This window comes from Phoenix dactylifera, chromosome 14 (genome assembly GCF_009389715.1).
Source record: "Phoenix dactylifera cultivar Barhee BC4 chromosome 14, palm_55x_up_171113_PBpolish2nd_filt_p, whole genome shotgun sequence".
Classification (NCBI taxonomy): domain Eukaryota; kingdom Viridiplantae; phylum Streptophyta; class Magnoliopsida; order Arecales; family Arecaceae; genus Phoenix; species Phoenix dactylifera.
Genome location: NC_052405.1, coordinates 19,449,714 through 19,475,414, shown reverse-complemented (window position 1 = coordinate 19,475,414; position 25,701 = coordinate 19,449,714). Strand labels below are relative to the sequence as shown.

General features: G+C 43.2%; 1 protein-coding gene across 6 annotated transcripts in view; it reads right to left on the bottom strand.

The window, feature by feature from the left end:
- Nucleotides 1–1,838: 1,838 nt before the first annotated feature.
- The window catches only part of LOC103697300 (F-box/WD-40 repeat-containing protein At3g52030), a 61,085-nt gene continuing 37,222 nt past the window's right edge, over nt 1,839–25,701 (bottom strand). For 5 of the 6 annotated variants that reach the window (XM_039133869.1, XM_039133871.1, XM_039133870.1 and 2 more), the window contains 2 exons: nt 24,604–24,688; nt 1,839–2,362 (listed from right to left, as the gene is read on the bottom strand). In XM_039133869.1, the coding sequence (XP_038989797.1) occupies nt 2,017–2,362; nt 24,604–24,688 (431 nt within the window). In that variant the 3' untranslated portion in view covers nt 1,839–2,016. The remainder of the gene's footprint in view (nt 2,363–24,603; nt 24,689–25,701) is intronic. The other variant, XM_039133875.1, reaches the window with a different exon arrangement.

Below are 25,701 nucleotides of genomic sequence, written 5' to 3'. Positions count from 1 at the left end.
CAGACTTTGGCTCAATTGAGTTCAACACTTAGCCAAAATACTTTGAACCAAGGCTCGATGCTTTTAAAGATAAATTCACATATATTCGCCTGAAACACTAGATTGAATTCATTAGTACAACATTAAATATACTCAAATGCTTTGAGCTCATCAAAATCAAATAGGTGTATAATCAATCACTTCTTTGACTAGCCAAGCCTACCATTGGCGACTCCTACAATTCCAATCCAATTCCAAGACAGGAGGTGAGAAAGAGATGGACAAAGGCTAGGAACACTCCCAATTTTAGTCCATCTGATACAAAGTCCAACATCAAAACTAGTTCAAGTTTCTAACTTATGGTCTCATAAAAAATTAGGTTTTTGCATAATAATGGGAGGTCATAGAAACTACACTGCCCTTTGCATCAATTATCAACCCTTGATCACGAAGGAGTTGGATGTTTAAAGAACAAAAAAGAGAGTTGTAGAAGTGGATCCCCAAATCCCAAACTGATTAGCTTTTAAAAATACTTTTAAATTAAAACTTGGTTGAACTGGTATCCGTGTCCCATTACCTATTTTGCCCTTCACACCTAGATTTATTATTGTGAAGAATTCAGAAGAAAATGTACTGAAACAAATCTCCTATCTTAAAAATAAGAACATATTATTATTATTATTTTTTATTTTATTGTCTTTATTTTTAGTGGAGAGTTATTTTGGTTTTTGTACAATTAGATCCTTACCCCAACAAAGTTCCTGATGAGATTTTTTGTGAGATCATTACAAAATTATAGTATCCCGGTTTGAGGCACAATTCCTACTTTTGTATGACGGAGTTGCAGTTTTTAGCAAGAATTTTGTGGGGTGCTCACGATTGCTACTTGCAAAACTATAATCTTGGTTGTATCCACTTGGAGGTGCATAGCTAGAGCAATCAGCACACTTAAAACATTAAGCCATACTTTGTTTACGTTTCTCATCTTTCATGGTGATCTCACTGCCGCCATCCTCTAACATTACTTAAGTTATTAACTTTATATTTAAACTTCTTGCTTAAAAGGAATATAGATATAACTAATATCTAACTTGTCGATTATCTTTTTAAAACGAACAAAGACAACTAGAATCCAATTCATTTTTGTATGGAACGAATATGGATAAAAAAATTATTTTTCTATTTTATAACATTTCTCTTCAACGCCTTTGAAAGGGAAAGACCTCAAACCTCAGTTTTCTTATGAACCAACTACGAGGGTTACAGGAGTGTCCATGTACTTTCTCTAGCTCAAGTTAGGCATCGACACATCTGTCTAAATTAGTTTCATGTATTAGATCTAGGGTTTCTTGGGTCTCATATGCTCTCAAAATGTAGCTGCCAGCCCTTCCTGCCCCAGCCACTAGTTTAGAACTAGCCCTAGCACCTATAGGCTGGGATGAAAACAACTACTCATATATTATAAATTTCAGTTATTCGAATTTTCACTGCAAGTTTTCAGCGAATTCTCTATTTTTCTCATTATTTTGTATCTTTCACCATAGCCTACAATATTTACTTTAGGTAAGATACTCGCAGCATGCAATCACTTGGCAGACCATGCACCTCAAGATCAGTCGACATGTGCTTCACCAAGAAATAGGAGAAGTGAAACACCCTGTGGAAGGCAACAAGTCGGAATGATCACTAGCAGCTCCAGTATTTACAAAGGAATTGGTCAACTAGCACAGCAAGCTGAACGGTGGCAGCCCATGCCCTTCTGGAAACAAGATCAGAACTGTAGCTATCCTAGCTGAGAGATGCATAACAAGAGATTAACCAGACATATACAATATTTTAGTTAATTAAATACTCTGTACTTAGCAAGAAAAGGAGAAAATCCATAAACCATTATTTTAGCATTAGCACTGTATCCATATCAGATCCATCACCACAGCTTAAGAAGATGAAAACCACATGGTGAGCATATTCAAATTTCTCAACAAAATGAATTGCTAGTTCCAAACTCCCATTTGCGAGAGCTTTATCATCAATTAACTATTCATGGAATCTCCATACCCTAACAAACTTCTCATTGTGAGTAGTGACAACCTTCCTCATGCCAACAGCCAGACAGGTGATGGGAGGCCGCAAGCATCTAGGAATGCTTTCCACAAAGGAGACTCCAGAGAGCACACTTGCCTTCTTCTCAACAACCTCCTTATTGTCTTTCAAGGAAGCATTTACCACCAAGCTGGAAATGATTTCACCAGTGCTTTGATTCAGAATGCGAAGTACACCATCAAGTCCCCCAACAACCAACGTCGATGTGTCACTTGATAGATGCTGCGTAGCATAGATGACATTTGAACTAGCCCGTACCTCCCAGAGAGGTCTCAGAGTCCTACGAAAAAGGTTAAAGAAACCAAGGTACCTTTAGAAGATTCTCAAGCATCCAAAACACAGTTACAGATGCCTAAAGTTAATACAAAGTTAAAACTGAGACTGATATTCTGTTCAATGGAAAATTTTCTCAAGCAATATGCACACCGTCTGACTTGATGTGTTCGAGCTGGAGAGATCTACATTAAAACATTAGGTCCTAAGGTGTGGGCCTCACATATAATGAGGCCCCCAAACAACAACTTCGTAATGTCTTGCAAGTCCCCAAGTTTCCGAGCAACTTTTGGTTGCAAAATAAATTTTGGAAGGATAAGCAAGCTTATCTAGATAAGTTTGAAGGGAGAGGACTTGTTCCATGGAATACAAATTTTGTACTTTTGGTTGGAAGGATAAACACCAGGAATAAGTGCATACATTTAACGCGCATTTGATGCAATGATTTAGATTTTATCACAAGAACAAAATTACCCTTCCCACTTTTTGTATCATCAAAAAGTGGACGAAGACAAAAATATAATTGGAGAGGGAACTTTTCCCTTTTCTTCTGTATAAGACTATTCCACCAAAATGGTGGAATAGAATTACACCATCTCTCTCCAACTTATCCTGTGTTAGGATATAACCTTGTTCCGAGTGGCAACAAATGTTTTTTGACAACATAAACTGGGAATAAGAGGCGGGCCATTCCACCTCTACCGACCAAAAAGGTCCTCAGTAGTACAATACCAAAATGAAACCAAGAACCACATAAAAATATACTGCATTTATTTACATGACTTACATTTGAAATATAGAATTGATTATCAACCATATTTTCTTATAAACTTGCCATAAGTTTGTGCTAAAATAACTTCACAAGAGCACAAGTTTTGACAAGCCATATCCCTAAGTTAGTCTTACACCTATTCACTTCTTATTGTCCACTTCCCATCATCTCCATATTTCATCATGTAGATTAATCCAGTGTATTGGCTTTTGAACTCCCTCCCTTCCTCTCCCATATGCACAAACGGCTAATCAAAAGCTAATAAATGCATTCAAATTTGTTTTCATCAGTTTGTCTTTGATACTTTTTTCGCAGCTTGCTCTTCTCTCCTACTTAAAGCAACAACACAGATCCATTCTGCATACCTTGCATCCTTTCTCTCTGTTCACATGTATGAGCATTTTCCATTTGCAACCTGCAATCCTACTGTGGGTCCTTGTCTGCTCGAAATCAAGATGCAATAATCATTGAAGATTTGCTACTAAGGCCTCTGAAAGGGTTCAACAGCCAAAAAAAAAAAGTCAGCTCCAGAAGTGCTCAGATCACTGTTGTACCAGTGGAGGCTGAACTCATGCATTTGGACAGCAAAAAAGGTGACATCTATGAAGTGAGCACAAATGCTATCTCATCCAACATCCCTAGAGATTTGAGAAGCTTTATATTTTATTTGTAATATATATTCAGATTAGTTTAAAAGTTAATAAGGGATGAGGTATTGTTCATGCATCACTGTAGCATAAATAATGGTCATAATAGTGCTCGGCATAGTCGAGAGCCGGATTAAATATGAAATAGAATGGCTCGCAATCTTGGTACCAGACCCCATATGGTCATAATAATGGTCATAATAGTGCTGTTGTTACCCAAGGGATGAACCAACCCTCCTGATTTATACACCACTCAATCAGCCTCCAATAGGGGTTTTACAAAGATAAAAACAGAAAATCAGAAACCCCCACAATACAACCAAAACAAAGGTGTTATATGGACTGCAGAAATTTCCATATGACCCTAAACAGCAGAATTTTAAGATGTAGAATTTTACTCCCTTCAGATCAGCCCCTAAAACCTCCTGTGGATGTCACCCAAAGAAAGATCCAACCCTGCCTTGGTTGCTGCCTAATCCCTGAACAACCTCACCTCAAAACAGAGATTTAATATGGACTGAAAAGGGTTTAAAAAATTTTGCGAATACACAAGTGTATGTGCCGCAGAATTTTCTGTGGGACACGAAACAGCAGAATTTTTTTGTTGCAGAATTTTTAGACCCAATCAAACTCTACCAATCCCACGAAATCAATCTCCAAACCTCACATGATGGGGTTTACAATGATGGAATTCAGAAAACTAAAACTCCCACCGAACACAAGCAACCAAAGGGGAGGTGCAGAATTTGCAATATGTCTCCAAACAACAGATTTTATGCAGAATTGTGACTCTATCACAAACACTATCAATCCCTCTATTACAGAAAGTTTTAAACACCCCCTATCTAGACAATATAGGTTGCAGAAAATTCAGAACACCCACTGATTCAGGATTTATGTGTTGCAGAAATTCTAAACACCCTCAAATCAGGATATATGTGCTGCAGAAATTTTAATCACCCTCAGATCCAAGCAATATGAGTTCCAGAAAGTTAAAACAGCAATGGATCCAATATTTTCAACAACAAATCCAATCACCAAACACTCCAAATCAGATCTGAAAATTTCTGCAGAGTCCTAAAAGATCAAGATGTATGTGTTGCAGAATTTCAGATCAAGGACATGTGGTTGCTGAATTTTAAAACACTCCAGATCCTACAATATACTCCACAAATCTATTCCCCCAATCACGAAAAATCAGATCTGGAATTTTCTGCAGATGAGAACGTTACCTCCAAGTGCAGTCTTTGACGGAGTTTCTCTTGGAACTCCTCCCGACGAAGATCTCAATGAAAGCACCAATTCATGGGGGCTCATGGTCCAAAGCCCCGCACCAAGCCCGCCGCCTTGTGCTCCTTGCGTGCGCCCTTAGAAATCGCTGGATAATTGGACCGATTTGAGGTAACGCCGATAGTCAACAATGAAACTAAACTGAATTTTATTGCACTCCAAATTGAAGAACAAACAAGAACAATAAAAAGCAAAACAATCTAGTAGCGCAATTAAGTATCTCTACGAGCCCAAATCTAGCAAAGGATCGTAAAGATCCCCTCCTAGCCTAATCTAGTGGAGATTGATGTATCAACCACTAGCCCAAGTCCAAGGCCTAACCCCTAGACTGAAATCGGCACAATGCTGCCTAAACCTCTCGGCCGAAGAACTCTCAACAATGAGAAACAAGACTCAACTAATGGGATCCTCACAATGGCCCCTTACAACCCCTTTTATAGACTCAAAACCCTAGGACTCCTAAGAACATTGAAAGACAAGATAAAGTAAATCTTCCTAACATAGAAGCTAAGATAAACATGAAAAACAACCTCCCCAAGGCCCCTTGCTGATGTGGTTGGCGTGCAAGGCCCTTAATCCCCTTGATTTGGCATGTAATCATTGATTTGGGAAGTCCTAAAGGATCTCCAACTTGTTCTCCCGGATCTGCATGGGATACGCGTCCCGGATGCACGGGATGCACGTCTCGGTTGACTTGGTCCTCCTTGGCTGATGGGGGGGATTGGACGGCTGGGATGCGTCCCCTGAATGGCCGAGACTCGAGTCTTGGTTGACCGGGTCACGGATCCCGATTGGCCACTGTGGAAGAAGACTCCTTGCCCAAGGAGGATTCCTAGATGAAGGATCCTGCGGACCGGGATGCGAGTCCTGGTTGAACTCAAACTTCGGCTGGGGAACGCTCCTGCGGGTGACCGGGTCGCGTGGCTAGGCTGGACTGGGACGCAGGTCCCATTTGGCCAGGCCCAGGCTCTACTGTGGCGCGCGGGCCCATGCGGTGCTGGGGCCCGCACGACCGCGTGCGGAAAAGAGTGCCCGCATGCGAGGCAACGCGCCCACACGGGCTGGCAGACTGCATGGGCCATTTAATGCCACATAGTGGCATTTAATGCTACTTCGTGGAATTTAACGCGTCCGCGAGCGAGAGCCGCACGCCCAGCGCGCACTTGCGCGCGATTCCCCACACCCATGGCCAGTTTCCTTGCATGGAATCACGCCCGTGCGTGGATCCCCATGCGGGGCAGTGTGCCTATACGGCCTGGCAGCCCACGTGGGCCATTTAATGCTAATGCCACTCTGTGGCATTTAACGAGTCCGCGCGCAACGCGTTGTTTTGGCTTTTCGCATCTACGGTTCGGTAACGATCCCAACTGGTACCAAACTGGTACCGGTGCCCACCTATACGTCGGTACAGTCGGTCCGACAGACCTTGGTGCAAACTAGTAATATAGTACGGGTTAGGTACTATACTATACCAATCCTTGTCCAGTAGATAACTAGTACCGAAACAACGGACCTTGGTTTCTTGCTTCCTGTTCTCGTCTTGGATAGCCAATGACTGATCCAGTTAAAATCCTATTCCCCTAGTTCTTTTGCACAATGTAAAACCACTCTTATGTTGTCCTGCATCAATCCATCCACTTTCTTTCTTTGGTCTCTTTTCCTCTTTTCCCACCATGATCTCCAATGTGGAATTAGACAATTGACTTAAGGCCTTTGTCCAAGTCTATGAGGGAACTGAACAAGAAGTTGTGCATCTTCAATAGGAAGTATGGGAAGTGACTTCAGCAGAATCAAATACGATAAAGCAAACTCTTGCATCATTAGTTCTAGAGATAAAAGATTAGATCTTCTTCAGTTCCACAACTTCCATAGATCAACTTTCAGATATTACATGTCAAAATTCATGCTCGTATCAGTGGAGATCAAAGAATTGTTGAAATAGACCATGAAACAAGTCTCGAGGTCGCTGATTTCGTGGTGGATATAAGTGAATATCAAAGAGTTGTTGAAATAGACCATGAAACAAGTCTCGAGGTGGCTGGTTTTGTGGTGGACATAATCCTGGGGCTGTCTTGATTTGCATTTATGCTCTTGAAAGCTACTTCAAGTGGGACCAGCTTTTAAAGGAGTGTTGACTTCTATTTATTGAAATGAAGCTAGCAATGAAAAACAGATGGAAATTAGATCTTTTCTATTCCACAACATCCATATGTCAATATTCAGATATTCCCTCTAGAAATTCTGTCATATGAGTTGAGATCAAAGAATTGCTGCAATGGATTGTGAAACAAAACTCGAGGTGGCTTATTTCATCATGGATTTATTGTCAAAATCTAGAGGTGGTCCTGATTTGGGTTCATTCTCTTGGGACCAACTTTCACAAGAAAATCGACTTCTGTTTATTGAAATGAAGTTAGAGGAGATGACACATACAAGGTGAATGACATACCAAACATCACCAACTTAATCATGCCACCATGAACACATGAAGCAGCAATGATTCGTTGATTCATGCCTCCAAACTACAAGCAATTGCTCCTACTGTAGTTTACACATTTCATGGCAAAGTTCTACATCAATCAAGAAGTATATTGCCAAGTTCTACAGCATGGCGATTCATTCTGAAATTTCATGGGTCAACAATGCTACGATCTTAATTGTCAAGTTTTAAACCCCCAAGTCTCAAAAGCTTAGCTATAAGCAGATTTTATGCCAAGCTTTGCAATCTTAGTACAGGACCACGTACTGATACCAACTTGACACAGTATCGGCATGCCTGGTACAGGATTGATTCAGCATACTAATATTCAATACATCTCCCATACTGCATACCAATTTGGTATGAATATGATATGTCATTGCCCGGTATAGTATACCATCCATTATACACTAATGAATGCTGTGTATATTGCTTAACATATTAAGGAATAAATGAAGAGATCAGCTGTGAAGTTTCTTCAGTTTTTTTTCAAATCTGAATATGTTGTACCAGAAATTAAACCAATCGAAGACACCAACAGCTTCCACAGCCACTAGCAACAAGCAAGGAAAAATATATCAATGCTTTACTTGCAAAGGATTTGAGCACTTTTCAATGATGCCCTAAGTAGTTGGTAACATTTGTTGATAAGGGCTCACCTCATCACCAATACTAGCTCTGGGTAGAGGGCCAAAGAGGTTGTCTGTCTCAAAGCCAAATAAAGTGATGAAAAGGGCTTTAGCAGTGAAGTAGGAGAAATATGAACTGCATCATTCTTTAACTTCACTTCATTACACATTAGGAAGGTGATCATGAAGATTTAAGATGAAGCAATATTTTCCACAAAAGAGTACATTGCACAAATATTTTTCAGACAAGAATACATTGCAATGGACAACCATGCAGCATAGTGATTGATTCTCGGAATTGTACCAAGTTCATCTCCAAAACACCATTTGTAGTGTGAAGCTAAACATCAAGCCTACCTCAGAAATACCAATCTTAAAGTCCATAAGAGGTGTTTGGTTTTAGATAATTGGTCACGTCGTGGATGCAAGACAGTGTCACATCATGTACTTCTTAACAACCATGGCTTTTTTTATAGAAAGGTACACCATGACGTCTTCATGGATACAAACGCTTTTCAGCATGGAGGTCTCCACATATGTACCTTCCAAAGACCTCCAAACAATGAAAGTAAAGCAGGCTACAGCAAGTTATCGGCTCAAATAAAGATGCCTCATTTGGTCCCTACCCCAATTACCTGAGTTGAGTTGTTTTACGGTTAATTAATGTAATGATCATTGAAGATCAGCTGCAAAGGCCTAAGGCAGGCATAATTCCTATCAGCTTAAAAGCATTCAAATCACAATTCATACCTACAGAGGGCTGATGATGCAAACTAGGGCAGCATTTGAGGTATGTTCAGGTCCCACCTTGCTACAAGGAACATCTGGTACAACTACTGTTAGAAGTATGCTCTATAAGCCAATTTGGCAGACGCATTGCATTTGTTCTGGGGCATAAAATTTGTACTTGACCTTTTTATTAATTAACAAAATTGGGCATTTTGTTCATTCATGTTATTATGTGTCCATGAATCGTCCTAGAAATTAATAAGATAATAACACATTCTCAAGAGTTGAGAATTTAAGACATGTGTCATTAGGTAGTTAATTTCTGAATTGCTCCTGATCGATGGATCATCACGAAGGACATCAGATTAGTGCACATATCACTTTCCTTGATGGACGAGTCTTAAGTCCACAGTGTGGGGACACTGGAGTGACTATGCAAGTGCTTATTAGAGAACAAGGGTATGGAGCGTGACCAAAGCAAGAAGTCACCTGGAGGTCTATCCACTCGTCAGTGACTTACTTGATGCTGCAGTTGTATGATCAGTACTTAGACCTGCGATGCCTCAGCTAATCACGGTGAGGTTGCTGTAGTTTGACGAGCACATAAACATTGGCCCTAACGGTCCTTGTGGTGCAGATTGGCTGCAGTAGGTTCACTGTTGGATTAGGATTGCATCTAGATGGGATCTATCGACCTTGATAGATTAGGAGTGATCCTATGTGATTTATGAGACTAATAAATTTAACATATTACAGACGATGGGATTTGACGAGTTATCCATAACCTCCGTTATGTCGGAATCCACGATAGAGATTGTGAGGACCCGTGCAGGCGTGTGTTTAGGTTATTCGCTGGGTAGATATTGGATACTCATACAGGATCAAGGAGCCTAAATAATAACTTCCGGCTAGCCATTTTGGGTGAGATCCTAGGTTGTTACAAATGGTATCAGAGCGGACCTGGCCCATAACCTATGTGGACTGGGGGACACTGCAGCACGGATCCATTGGGGCTAACCACGGGCTGATCGTGATGTTTGTGATTAGATTTGAATGGATATGAGCCCTTAGCCTGACGAGAACATCAGGGCTTGAACGGAGGGAGTATATGAGGATCTGTGCGGGCGTGTGTTTAGTCCCACATCGGTTATTCGCTGGGTAGATCTTGGGTACTCATACAGGATCAAGAAGCCCAAATAATAATTTTCGGCTAGCCATTTTGGGTAAGGTCCTGGGTTGTTACAGAGGTACTGCATTATACGCTAACTGCACCTAGAGGTTCATTCATTCCGTTCTGTTGGATTGCCACTATATGTTGCTAGGTGTCACTAGTGAATTGTGGGACTCAAAGGCATTCACTTGATGATCAGTGAACTCTGATGAGTAGAGTTGAAATTGTTTCAACCCATTGAAAGAAGTTTCAATGATATTATCTCACTACCAGACAGAATAGAACCTATAGGGTCACACACAATAGAGGTTTTGATCGTTCCGACGGTTGGATTGCGATTTAGAATCGCAATAAATCTTGATTGTCAATTTGATTGACAATTGGTTTAATCCACTAAGAGTTAGTGAGTTAAAGAAGAAAAAATTGCAATTGGATTGAAATTTAATTCATTCAATTGGACCTAATTAAATTAGGCTTAACCTTATTGGATAAGGATGGGAAGGCCTAATTAATTAGAACTCCTTATTAGATAAGGAACTTAATTCATGAAGTCCAATTTGGATCCTAATTGGATTAGGATTCATATAAATCAAATTGGAGGACACATTGGGTTCTAATTGGATTAGAATTCAATTGATCAAGAGGGACCAAATATTTCCTAATTGGATTAGAAAATTTGAGCATGAAAGGATGGGATTGTCCCATCCTTCATGCGGGCCACACAGGGGAGAAAAGGCGGCCTTGTCACATGCCCAGAGAGAGGAGGGAGGTGTCCCCCTCCTTTCCTACTTTGGTCCCACATGCCACATGGAGGGCATTCCTGTTGAGGACCCCCGCAAGCCACGCCGCAAGAAGAGCAACAATCGCACACCAACTGAGGGCCAAAGTAGCCATGCCAACCAAAGAGGGCCATCGGACCACAAGGAGGCCAACGGAGGGCCAAGCCAAGGCCAACTACTTTGCTTGGAAAGCCTTGGCCAAACCCCTTCATGCGGCCGAGCACGCCCAACCTCGGCCAAGCCAAACATGTGCCCATGCATGCCCAAGCCTTGCCCAAGCATGCCCAACCTTGGCCAAACCCGCCGCGCGCACCGCCCCGCCAAAGCCAAGCCGCAGCCAAATCCTGCCGCAGCCAACCTCACTTGCTACAGTGCGGCGAGGTTCTTGGCCAAGAACCTCGCCAGCTACAGTACCCAAGCACAGCCAGGCCGCCAGCAGCCAGCTACAGTGCAGCGAGGTTCGGCAGGACGAACCTCGCCTGCTACAGTGCCCGCGCCCACAGGCCCGCGCGCGCCCAGGCCCGCGCCCAGCCGCGCGCACACGCCTGCCCGCCAGCGCGCCCAACAGGCCGACCGCCTGCGCCCGCCCGCGCGCCCGCGCCTGCTCGCGCCCGCGCCCGCCCGCCTGCGCCCAGCGCCCACGCGCGCGCCCAGCCGCGCCCGCCAGCCTGGCGCGCGCCCAGTCCCAGTCCCGCCCGGACTGGGACGCGCCCAGCCGGGACGCGCGACCCGGTCAACCGGGACACGCGTCCCGTGCGTCCGGTCCACGGAACCCATGCAGATCCCACCCTCCATCCCTTTCCATCCAATGGCCAAAAAGCAAGCCCAAGTTCAGCCGTGGGAGGGCCCTTCTTGGGTGATCTTTAGCCATCCATCTCATGCCAATCAACAGTGGAAAAGCCTTGGAACCATGTGAAGACAAAGTGCCATGTTTTGTCTAGGGCTTAGGCTATAAAAAGAGATGTAAAGGGCCATTGAAAGGCATGAAGAGTTCTTGGAGAGTCATGTTGTTATGTCGGCCGTAAGGCTTGGGCGGCGTTTGTGCCGAATTCGGTCTTAGATCTTGTGTTCTAGGACTTGGGCTAGTGGTAGATCCATCAATCTCCACTAGATTGGGCTAGGAAGAGATCTCTTCAATCTCTTTCTAGATTTCTTTTGCTTTCTTTATTATTGTTCTTCGTTCTTCAAGTTAGTGGAATACAAATCAAGTTTGCTTTCATTATTGATCTCTTTCATTGAGTTAATCCACCGGCGTTACCTACAATCGGTCCACCATCAAAGTACTTTGGAGGCGCTCGCGAGGAGCGCAAGGAAAAGAGGCTTGGTGAGGGGCTTCGGACCGTGAGCCTCCATCAAATTGGTGCTTTCATTGAGAGGTTCCTTCAAGGAGGTAACGCTTGAATTCCAATCTTCCAGATCTGAATTTACGTTGCATATTCTGTTTGATCTAAGTTAAAATTCAGATCATAGTTGTAGGGGAAGTTCATAAAAATTCTGCATCCTATATTGGGCTTGAATTTGTATTCGATTGGGGGATGTTTAATTCCTGTTTTTATTATTGTAAAACCCCTGTCGGAGGCTGATTGAGTGGTGTACACGTCAGGTGGGTTGGTTCATCCATTGGGTGACAACCGCAGGAGGTTTGGGGACTGGTTTGAGAAGTTTCTGTGTTGCAGAAAAATTCTGCAACAAGGTGTTTGTTTGGGGTGTTAAGAACAGGGTTTTCTGAAGCTTTAATTTTGATTTTTTGTGGAGAGTTTCTGAGGTTATTAGTTACTGTTATAAGTCTCTTTGAGGGGGGGTTTGAGTCTGTCTTGAAGGTGAAACGGGCTGCTGAAGTCAGTAGACTGCTGCAGAAATTTTCTGCAACCCAGAAATTTTTGTGCAGCAAGTTTTGGGGGATTCTTGAGTTCGGATTTTTGGGAGTTTGAGGGGCTGTTGTCTCAAGGTTTTAGAGTCCTAAAACAGAGGGTTAAAAGGAGATGGAGTCCCCCCATTATGATAACCAAGATAGGAGGTTAGAAGCCCTTGAAGTTAGTTCGGCCAATCTTAACCGGGCATTGGAAACTTTGTCCAATACCATGGCTGCAAATATGGCTGAAATAAGGAGGGAAAACAATGCCAACATGGAGAGGTTGGAAAGGAGGATGCTAGAGAGGGAACATAAGAGGGTGCAAGAAGAAGTGCCTAGGTCGCATGCCGCACGGCAGGGCCGGGCAAGGTATGAGAGCGATGCCATTAGTGTTCAGGGTACACATCATGTCGATCATGGCATTAGGCACCATGGGCGAATGGGAGGAAGGATTGAAGCCGAAGGCTTAGTGTTTGAGAGGTGGCTTGATGATGAGCGGGTTAGTAATGGCCATAACAATCATGATGAGGCCGATAGTGAACCCGAAGATCGCCCCTTCCATGCTCAAAGGCCTTATGGCCGGAGAGAACCCATGGCAAGGAGAGGAAGAAACATGCGGGGTAATGACTTTGGAGATGATGACTATAGGGGTCCACGGCCTAGAGAAGAAGGGCTTAGAAAATCCAAAATTGACTTCCCAAAGTTTGGTGGAGGAGACCCGTATGAGTGGCTTGACAAGGCGGATCAGTACTTCGACGTTTATAACATCCCACGGGCTGATCGGGTGACCCTAGCCAGTTTCCACTTAGAGGGTAGGGCTAGCCGATGGTGGAGGTGGATCCGAGCCTTGTATGAGAAAGAAGGGAAAAGGTTAGGGTGGACGGCCTTTATGGACGAATTCATGAAACAATGGGGACCATCCCCCGTTGTCAATCACCATGGTCAACTTGCAAAACTTAAACAGGAAGGCAAAGTCCAGACCTACATCGATGAGTTCCGGCAATTACAAACTATGGTCAGCGGATGGTCCGACGAAGCCTTGCTTGGTACCTTCATCGACGGCCTCAAACCATGGCTAGCTAAGGAGATCAAACTCAAACAACCAACGCGGCTACAAGAGGCGATGCGCATGGCGGAGATCCTAGACCAAAGCTACAACCCGGAACGACGTTCAACCAAGGATGGTGCCATCAGCAAGCTCACCAAACCACAACCATCCAAGGTAAATTTCAGATCAAAAGAGATAACTTCAACAGGTTCCAAAAATCAGCAAAGGGAGGTAAAGAAATTGTCACGTGATGAGTTGCAAGATTACATAAAAAAAGGGTCTATGTTTCAAGTGCGGTGAAAAGTGGAGCCGGGAGCATCGTTGTAAGACCGGCCAAGTCTACGTCCTTGATGCAAGTAGCGACGAAGAGCCCGCTGCATCTGAAAATTCAGATAGCAGCAGCGAGGAGGAAGATCACCCCGAGGAGACCGAACCATGTGCAGAAAATCAGCATGCCGAATTGTCACTCAATGCACTTTGCGGCGCACCAAAACCCTCCACAATGAGGCTCATGGCTTGGATCGGCAAGCATGAAGTCTCCTTGTTAGTGGACAGCGGCTCTTCTCACAATTTCATCAACTCAGCAATCGTACGAAAGGTTGGACTCAAAGGTACATCGGTTTCACCGTTTGAAGTCAAAATTGCTAGTGGTGAAAAATTACTATGTGCTGAAATTGTTAATAATGTAAAGATGAATGTACAAGGGGTGAGAGTTAAAGCCGACCTACATGTACTTCAATTAGTCGGCTTAGACATTGTCTTGGGAAATGCATGGTTACGTAGTCTAGGCCAGGTGGTGACCGACTTCGATGCAATGACCATGGAGTTTAAACTCGGTGGCCGAAAGAGGACATGGACGGCCTTGAGCAGCAAGGAAGTACGGCCTTGCGAGGCCAACATGATAGAAAAACTTTGCAAAGGAGGGGCTAGCTGCTTTGCCGTTGTTATGGCTAGCCCAAACCAAGATGGTCCTCTCCAAGATGATGCAGAAATCCAGCAGCAGCAGCAAGCACTTGAGGGGCTGCCACCACCAATCCGGAGGGTGTTAGAGGCTCATCAAAGTGTCCTCCAGAAGCCTACTTCCCTCCCGCCACAACGAGACTTTGATCATCCGATTCGGATGAAAGATGAAGCTGCTGCGGTCAATGTTCCACCATACAGGTACGCACACTTTCAAAAGGGAGAAATTGAGTGTCAAGTTGATGAAATGCTTAGCCAGGGGCTGATCCGACATAGCTCGAGTCCCTTCTCCTCACCCGTTCTATTGGTGAGAAAGAAGGATGGCTCATGGAGGTTCTGCACCGACTACCGAGCTCTTAACGAAGCAACCATCAAAGACCGTTTTCGGATCCCAACGGTGGACGAGATGCTCGATGAATTGCATGGTGCCAAGTTCTTCACCAAATTGGACTTACGAGCTGGCTACCATCAAATCAGAATGAAAGAGGAGGATGTGCACAAGACGGCCTTCAGGACACATTCCGGCCACTACGAGTACTTGGTGATGCCATTCGGTCTATGCAATGCGCCATCAACATTCCAAGCGGCCATGAACGAAATTTTCAGACCCTACTTGCGAAGGTTTGTCTTAGTATTTTTTGATGACATCTTGATATATTCCAGATCCATGGACGAGCACCTTGAGCACTTGGAGATTGTTCTACGCACCTTGGAGGAGCACCACTTTCACATCAAGCCTTCAAAGTGTGCATTCGCACAAGCGGAGCTCGAGTACTTGGGCCACATAATTTCAGCCGAAGGAGTTCGTGTGGATCAGCGAAAAATTCAGGCCATGCTCGATTGGCCATGGCCGAAGGATATCACGGCCCTAAGAGGATTTTTAGGGCTAACAGGCTACTACCGACGATTCGTAAAGGATTATGGGCTGATTGCAAAGCCACTGACCACCATGCTGAAAAAAGGAGGTTTCATGTGGACCATTCAAGCACGCAAGGCATTTGAAGACCTCAAGGAAGCTATGACACAAACACCGGTACTTGCCTTGCCCGACTTTTCCAAACCGTTCGAGGTCTACACCGACGCTAGTGGCGAAGGTATAGGTGCTGTTTTGGTGCAGGAACGACGACCCTTGGCCTTTATTTCCAAAGCATTAGGGCCAAGAAAGAAAGCTTGGAGCACCTACGCAAGAGAATTGTTGGCTGTTGTACATGCGGTGAAGGTCAGCCGACGCTTCACCATCATCACGGACCAGCAAGCCCTTCGCCATCTACTTCAACAGAAGATGGTGACTCCCGAGCAGCAAAAATTTCTTGTCAAGTTGCTGGAATTTGAGTACGACATCATCTATCAACCCGGCAAAGAAAACAAAGTGGCTGACGCGTTGTCGCGAAGGGAGAACGACCAGATGTTGTGGGTGGCTGAAGACATGAATGAGCCGCAGAATTTTGCAGCAATCAGCGGCGTTGATTGGAGGATTTGGGACCAAGTTCGTGAGGCATCAAAGCTTGACGCCCGAGCACAGGAAATCCAAGAAAAACTAGATGCAGCGGCTACGGGTGTTGCAGAATTTAAGGTACGTGATGGTCTGATTTTTTACAAGGGAAATATCTATGTCCCCGACGTCCCCGACTTGAGAAGAAACATCTTAGACCACTTCCACAACAGCAAGGAAGGTGGCCATTCAGGTTGGCTTCGCACCTATCTTCGTGTGAAGCACTTTTTCTATTGGGAAGGGTTGAAGCGCGACGTCAAAACCTTGGTGGCCGAGTGCGAGACATGCCAGAAGACCAAATACGATCCACGGGCACCCACCGGACTGCTGCAACCACTTCCCATCCCGAACATGATATGGGAGGATCTGACCATGGACTTCATCGAGGGACTACCAGCAAGCAAAGGCTACGAAGTGATCCTAGTGGTGGTTGATCGGCTAAGTAAGTATGCACACTTCATACCTCTTAAACATCCTTACACAGCCAAGTCAGTTGCACATGCATTTGTGGAGACCATTGTTCGACTCCATGGAGTACCAAGGAGCATCGTCACCGACCGAGATCGAGTCTTCATGAGTACTTTCTGGAAGGAGCTGTTCACCTTGCAAGGAAGCAAACTGAAAGCCAGTTCCTCTTACCACCCGCAGACGGACGGACAAACAGAGATAGTCAACAGGACCTTGGGGCAATACTTGCGCTGCTTCTGCCATGAGCAACAATCACGATGGGAAGCTTTCATACCCTGGGCTGAATTCTGGTATAATACTTCCTACCACTCATCCATTAAATTGAGTCCTTTTGAACTTGTGTATGGGAGGCCCCCTCCACTATTGACTACATATGAGGGGCACGGCCCGAAGTGAGGAAGTTGAACAAGAATTAATGGCAAGAGACGAAGTCCTAGCAAATGTAAAAAGAGAGCTTCGGAAGGCACAAGAAAGAATGAAAAGGTACTACGACCAAGGTCGCCGAGAAGTTGTCTTCAACCCTGGCCAGTTTGTCTACCTAAAGCTGAAGCCCTACCAACAGAAATCATTAAAAGACAAATTCAGCCACAAGCTATCTCAAAAATTTTACGGACCGTTCAGAATCATAGAACGCATCGGAGAGGTTGCCTACCGACTGGAGTTACCCGCCTCATCTCATCTGCATCCAATCTTCCATGTGTCATTGCTCAAAGAGAAGGTTGGTGACCCGACATTAGTTACACCGGACCTACCCACATTTAATGAAGAGGGTCGACTGCTTCTACAACCAGTTGAAGCTCTCAAGTACCGCATATGGAGACGAGGCCGAGAACGACGCAAAATCTGGCAAGTCTTGATTCAGTGGGGCGGCTTGCCCAAGGAAGATGCTACGTGGGAGGACTATGACGAGGTCTCTCAGAGGTACCCTAACTTCATCCTTGAGGGCAAGGATGTTCTTTAAGGGAGGAGGAATGTTGAGGACCCCCGCAAGCCACGCCGCAAGAAGAGCAACAATCGCACACCAACTGAGGGCCAAAGTAGCCATGCCAACCAAAGAGGGCCATCGGACCACAAGGAGGCCAACGGAGGGCCAAGCCAAGGCCAACTACTTTGCTTGGAAAGCCTTGGCCAAACCCCTTCATGCGGCCGAGCACGCCCAACCTCGGCCAAGCCAAACATGTGCCCATGCATGCCCAAGCCTTGCCCAAGCATGCCCAAACCCGCCGCGCGCACCGCCCCGCCAAAGCCAAGCCGCAGCCAAATCCTGTCGCAGCCAACCTCACTTGCTACAGTGCGGCGAGGTTCTTGGCCAAGAACCTCGCCAGCTACAGTGCCCAAGCACAGCCAGGCCGCCAGCAGCCAGCTACAGTGCAGCGAGGTTCGGCAGGACGAACCTCGCCTGCTACAGTGCCCGCGCCCACAGTGCCCGCGCGCCCAGGCCCGCGCACGCAGGCCCGCGCCCAGCCGCGCGCGCACGCCTGCCCGCCAGCGCGCCCAGCAGGCCGACCGCGCGCGCCCGCGCCCAGCCGACCGCGCCCGCATGTGCGCGCCCAGTCCCAGTCCCGCCCGGACTGGGACACGCCCAGCCGGGACGCGCGACCCGGTCAACCGGGACACGCGTCCCATGCGTCCGGTCCGCGGAACCCATGCAGATCCCACCCTCCATCCCTTTCCATCCAATGGCCAAAAAGCAAGCCCAAGTTCAGCCGTGGGAGGGCCCTTCTTGGGTGATCTTTAGCCATCCATCTCATGCCAATCAACGGTGGAAAAGCCTTGGAACCATGTGAAGACAAAGTGCCATGTTTTGTCTAGGGCTTAGGCTATAAAAAGAGATGTAAAGGGCCATTGAAAGGCATGAAGAGTTCTTGGAGAGTCATGTTGTTATGTCGGCCGTAAGGTTTGGGCGGCGTTTGTGCCGAATTCGGTCTTAGATCTTGTGTTCTAGGACTTGGGCTAGTGGTAGATCCATCAATCTCCACTAGATTGGGCTAGGAAGAGATCTCTTCAATCTCTTTCTAGATTTCTTTTGCTTTCTTTATTATTGTTCTTCGTTCTTCAAGTTAGTGGAATACAAATCAAGTTTGCTTTCATTATTGATCTCTTTCATTGAGTTAATCCACCGGCGTTACCTACAATCGGTCCACCATCAAAGTACTTTGGAGGCGCTCGCGAGGAGCGCAAGGAAAAGAGGCTTGGTGAGGGGCTTTGGACCGTGAGCCTCCATCAATTCCCTCCTCGTTCACGCGGATTGCCACACGGCGCAAGCTCATCCTTTAGATTCTTTCCAATCTCTTTTAAGTAAGGAGTGTGATAGAATTTGGAGGAATGAATCAAGGAGTGATTTATCATTGAGATTATTCCTTATTTGAATGGGTATGAGATGCCTATAAAAGGGGGCCTGGCGTGGGACATTAGGAGCATTGGAAGTTCTGTTAAATTAGCCGCCAACCCCCTTCCTCCTCCCTGGCGTGAGCAAAAGAAAGAAGAGAAGAGGCGTCTTCTTCTTCTTCCTCTTCGTCCTTCTTCGTCCTCCTCTCAAAGTAATCAAGGAGTTGATTAAAGGGAGAGAAAATCAGCCATCAAAGCGATCTCTGCAAGGGAGCTAGCACCCCAGTGAGATCAAGGAGCTTGGAACGATCTACCTCGTGTAGATACCTGTAGAGGCCGGACGCTTGTGCGGCTTCAAACAAACCAAATCCAACTATCATCAGATAGCGGTGAAGTTTTACCCGCTCAAAGGTAAAGATTAGATCTTTATAAATTCTTTATAATTACAAATTGTAGTAGATCTGAAAATTAATCTAGTCTTTAATTTTAATCTTTTCTTTAGATTTCATAAATCTGAGTTAGAGAACTCAAGAAAAGTTTTTAAAATCTACGTTCCCTAGGACGTTCATGAGATGAACGACCCCGTGAGTGTCTTTCCGCTGTGATCGTCGCAACGTGTGCGGGGGTAACTCGACAACTACTCCCGTACTTATCATTGGTGTAAAATAATACTTTTAGATTACTTTTGAAGTTAAAAGAGGCTAGATACCAATCACGTGTCAGTATAGCATGAAAAATGATTGCTACACTGTATGAATAGTGAGGAGTCTTATGAAGTATTAACAGTTGGTTGAATGGGGATTTTATTATATGTTGTTCGCTGACTCAAATTAGGAAAGGATAGGGGTCTGATTGGCCTTATATGGGGCCTAGCTTGTGGCATCCAACAATCATGTATGCCGAAATTTCTTCGAATAAAAGAAGAGCTTATTTGAAGCCTCGTTAAGGGCAGTATCTCCCCATACTTCCTCTCTCTCTCCTCTACTTATTGTCTTGTTTCAACATTAACATATTCATTTCTCCTTGGTATTTCTAACATCTAAATCAATATCTTATGTGATCTATTTGCTGCTGCTATTTATCTGAATTTAACAACATATAATTCATCTTTCTAATAACTGTGCATTCTTTTGGCTGGGCCTAGAAAAAATATCAAAAGTTAAATTTTGGCCCAAGACATCCAGCTTGAAACCAGTGCCACTCTAGGACTAATGCTTAAGGCCAGCCTAGCCTAACCCGAGGCCTATTGCGCTTCAACTAGATTTTCGCAATGACTGAGAAACGGAAAGGGGGATGGATAGGCACTATCTTGTATAAGGTGTTAATGATGGGGTTGAAAGAAAGGACACCGTGGAGGCAAATGCAGTGGTCGCAGCATACATACACCATGAAGTAAACATGGAGAAGGGAAAGAAAAAGAGGGCAACACCCAAAAGAGATGACGAGTGGGAGCGGAGGATGCCATAGCAGCAATAACAAAGGCAGAGTGTGCGGTGGCAAGCGGTGCTGGCAAAAGCAATTGAGGGATGTGAAGATGGAGAGATCAGAGGAGACTAGGAGATTTGAAGGACTGAGGAGACATCTATTTATTTTAAATTATTATTATATTATAGCTAAAAATATATTATAATATAATTAGTCTCGAGTTAAATTGGGCCAAGCTTATATAGTTTTTGGTTAAGCTTGAGCCTGGTCTGAATACTAGTCAAGCATTATAACATTAGGCCTGACCCAGCCTAATTAGTTGAAAACTCCAGCCCCAGCCCTCTATAAATCGGGCCAGGCTAGGCAGGCCAGGTCAAATTTGCATAGGTCTAATCAAGGTCCGCCGTACCGGTACCGGTGGCGTCCCGTACCGGTCCGAACCGGTGGCGTACCGGTCCCGTACCGGTTCTTCAACAATAAATTACCGGTACCGGATTTCACGCTGATCCGGTACCGGTCCCAGGCCGGACCGGTACGTACCGGCCCGTACCGGCCGGTACGGACCGGTACGGCAGACCATGGGTCTAATCTTTCATTTATTGGTCAAAGATATAACCTTCCTATTTACACATTTAAATTATACTTGATTGCTGATTAGGCATATTGATTAAATCTGATTGCTGTTAGACTTTTCCACTTCTTTTTATGTGAAATATTTCTATGTTAGATCATGCTTTGACTTGAATCTGCTGCTAAGTTAGCTAGTTTTGCATCTCTATCTATTGATCTTGAAATTAAATCACTTTGGATCATTAAGTTCCAATAATAGAAGACCTACATCTTGATTTCTACCACCTTCTTTTGCTTATATAAACCAAGAGCAAGCTTATTAATCCTTTTCTTTTCCAGGAACTATAGGTTCCTTGTCGCCTCTTCTCAGATCTTGAAAACAGTGTGAATGATTTAATTGAAAACGTCATTTAAACTATACCCCTGGCCCTTTTTCATGTTATAGCCTACTTATAAGTGGTCCTACATCAAAATAATAATAAACAATCACCCTCCATCTTCTATATGTCTCCTCCTTCCCTCTTCTAGTTCTCTCCTTGACTATCCATGATAACTGCTTTCCTAGCTAGTACATCAGAATCCCTCATATAGTTTCTAATGCAAAAATCATAAAGTAGCACAACAAATTATAACTTATTGATTAGAAAACATTAGAGCTTTAACAGATGAAGGGTTCATTATTTATACTTTTAGAAATATTTTGTTTTTACTTTCTTAGCATATCTTTATAACACTGAACATCTAGTTCAACAGTTTACTAAAATATTTAACTAGAGCAAAATAACCTTTCCCATACTTATAAGACAGCTTGTTGATGCCAGGTTGACACATCTTCTCTATACCTGTTTCATGAAGTTGGACTTCTCGGTCATCATTTCTTGGAGCTCCCCCTTGGCATATCTAAGCTCAGCCATAGATATCATATGGCACCAGGGCCACACCTGTCTGCAGCCTCCACACCTTGTCCTTCAACTGGGCCCGCAACTCAAAATAGAGGATTTTGTGGGAATTGTTTACAAGAGGAAGGGGTCGAGACTAAAATATATAGAACAAAAAATACCAGTAGAAAGCCATGCTTACTAGGAGTCAGCTTGAGAGAATACATCCATTGTTGCTTATATGCCACAGTGCCTCAACGGTTGGCTATCAAAGCCGACCAAATGCTAAAAGTCAAATCCGTCAGTTTAGGTGAAGGAAAGGCAGAGAGAAAGGAGGAGGAAAGGAAGAGAAAGGCAAAGACAAAGGCGTGAAAAAAATTTAGAAGGGTCGGAGAGCGTCGTTTTTCTTGAAAAAAAATCCAGCAAAAACTAAATAAGGTAAAATTTCTTTCCCCTACATTGTTTTTTTAATATTTCATTTCAATTGCTTAAAAAAATTAAGTCAAAAATTGCCAAAAAATATCTTCTCAGAGCCAGAGCTTCAGCGAGAGATCCGAGAGTTCTTATGACCCAACGCGCATTCCTCGAGGATTGAGCATACAAGACTACAATGCCGCTTGGTTAGAGGGATGGGTTGATCTGCCTCCATATTATGCTAATGATCCAGATATTGACGAGAAACATCGCCACTCGATCCGATTTTAGATATCCGAGAGTGCTTTAAATGTATGTAATTGATTGTATCTTAATTTGAAAATATTTTATGTTTTTCATCTCATTATTTGAATCATTTGGAAGCAATAAGTTGCATCATCTAGTTTTAACCTTAAACCTAAACATAAAAACATCAAAAAAAATTCAAAAGTGAAAAAACTCCAAAAAAAAAAAAACGACGATGGGGTCAAAATCAGGCCGAATGTGCCCTATCGGTACGGTATCGGATCGGCTCGGTTCCGTACCGTTACCGGTACGTCGGTACGTTCGGTACCGCGAACCTTGGTTGACACTAAGAATTGGTCTCATGCAGCATGAAGCAAACAGTGGTGGTGAGGATAACTTTTACATTAGGAATCCAACATCCCATACCATCCACGTCTCGTCCCCTAATAAATTATCTTTTCCTCAGTGTTAATGCGATCCGACTAGGATATGTTTCATGAAGTAGATGAACAGAAAATTAGAGATAATCCTAGTAATAAGCAAAAGGTTGCAGTGCAATATGTTGTCTTTTGCAGTCTTTATTGAGTTTCTCTAGTCTACTCAGTTATCCGAGTCTGTCAAAATCATGTATGTATTTGAATCCTACAATGTTGATGACACCGTATATGGATAATGCTGGATCTATTGTTTGCTTGTATTTCATGATCTTACCCTACATAATTCTTTTCCCACATCACTTGGCTAACATGAAACATAAGGTACAACTATGAAGTAAAAAAACCAGTCACATCAGTTAACTGACTGTACAGAGCCACTATGCAATCATTGCCTGAGATGAGACTAAAGATTAAAAAACCATAGTCTAAAAAAGTAAAAAAAAAAAAGATAAATAAACCATAAGACACCATATAAAGTTAAAGAAGAAAAGGCCGAACAACATGTTTAATGGGTCAAAAATTAAAATGGGTAACAAGGAAACATTAAATACCCATAAGACCACCAGAAAAAAGAAAAAAGAAAAAAGAAAGATAAAGAATCTGTTGAAAGGCTCAAACAACTATTAGTGAAAATGGAATAATGTATCCAGGCCAAGGTCCAGAGCTTGTAATACCCAAGAAAACAATCTAAGAAGGCAAAAAATAATCCAAGTTCCAAAGATAAAGCAAAAAAGTGACAAACTGATTAAGAAGCAACACTCATCCAAATCTATTAGGTGGAAACCATTGACATTACAGAACTTGAAGGGGGAGCACCAAGTCCAATCAATAAAGGAGGCACCCTCTAGTGAGGATTGTGGGCTTTTATATTATCTTGCATTAAATTAAACATGGAACAACTATGCAACTCAAATTGTAGGATAATCTACATTGTTCACTCCCAACGAACAATTTATAGAACATGTCAATGGACAAAAAGGAGAGGCATTATTGTTCTGGGCCAAGACTCAGAGAGAATTTTTGTTAAGTTAGGAAACAGTTAGAAATGTTGAAGACTAACAATCAAATTTCAAGACAAAGATGATAAAAGAACCATGATGAAATACCAAAAAGGACCAATATCTAATGATTTCATGATGTTTTGATGACATATAGTCAACAAAGGATGATGGGCATCCAGATTCCAACAACTGCATGATAGGCAAAGAAGTGTTGCAATACTGAAAGTTTGTAAAATGATATAGCAAAGAGTCAGACAAATAAACTGAAACAATAATCCATTAATGCGAGGGAAATACTTATCTTCATATAATTTACAATAGGTGAGAACTGAGAACCCTTCATATACAACTGTTTTGAATATGACCAGAGTTTAATATTGTATCTAACAATTTATCTTACAAATAGAACCATAGAAGTCTCTTAGAATAGATTCATATGATGGATCTAGCATAGCATGCTAACAAATAAAATACGAAACAGTTATATTTTAGGGAAACATCACTTTAGGAACTTGAAATCCATAGGCTTTCTAATGATTAACCCATATCATTAAACCAAAGAAAATGAAGACACTCCATTAATCACAAAATGAAATCTCTTCCATGATGCTCAATTATGTAATTGACACTTACCGGAGATCCCAACAGTGAGCATAACCAGCAGTTGATCCCGCAAATAGTAAGAATGAATGCGGGTTAAAACACATGCTTTTCATGCCTGCTTCAAACAAAAACTTCATCATCTTGACAGAAAGATATGCTAGCATTTCAGTGACAGAGTCAAACTGAATACAAAATCTATTATATATATTAGAAGATTAATTCTATCTAGAAAAAAGTTAAAAAACAAAGAAAACTCCCAAGAGTTAGAGTGCAAAATAGTAATTATTTAGCAAGCATATGACTGCACATGAAATACAGGTTTTGTGAAAACAATGCAATCTCAGAATTATTAATTAAACTGCAAATCAGTTACATAGCAGGCATAGACAGTAATAATAATAAAGTACATGTAAATTTTGTTTTATATTAAAAATTTCAAGAGAAATAAATTGTCTATAACAAAGTTTTAATAAAATTATTATGCTTCTTTTACGAGTCCAAATAAAGATCTGAAGGAATCTAATTTCAAACCGAGCTCATATGGAGGATCAACTTTCTAGGAAAAACATAAAGGGTTAGGTTGAACGCATCCTGTCGGAAAAGGATTCAATTGCTTGAGATTCAATACTACATACAAGGTTGATAATTTTAAGTGATATATGACTGTAGAATTTTCCAATCAATAAAAAAAAAGGACAAAAGCAACAATTTAAAAAACTAAACAGATTTTCATTGGTATGTCATAAATAATATGACTACTTTAGGGAGGTCCATGAAAATTTTGAAGAAATGGGAGACTTCACATGCATGCTTGTTTACATGGCCTATCATGGGCAACCTTGAATAACATGAATATTACTACATTGTTCTTGATTTCTCAGTGAGTGATTGAAATTGCCACATGGTCACCAAGGGAGGGTGACTCTTGGTGCGACAATAAAGTTACTCCATTGTGAGACCTAGGTGCCACAAGTTCGAAACACAGAAACAGCCTCTATGCATGCAAGGGTAAGGTTGTGAACATCAGACACTCCCTAGCCTCCTACACTTGGCCACCCTTTTTTAAGGGCATGGCTCAACATAATATATATACAAGGTGTATGTAGTCACCACACAGTGAGGACAACA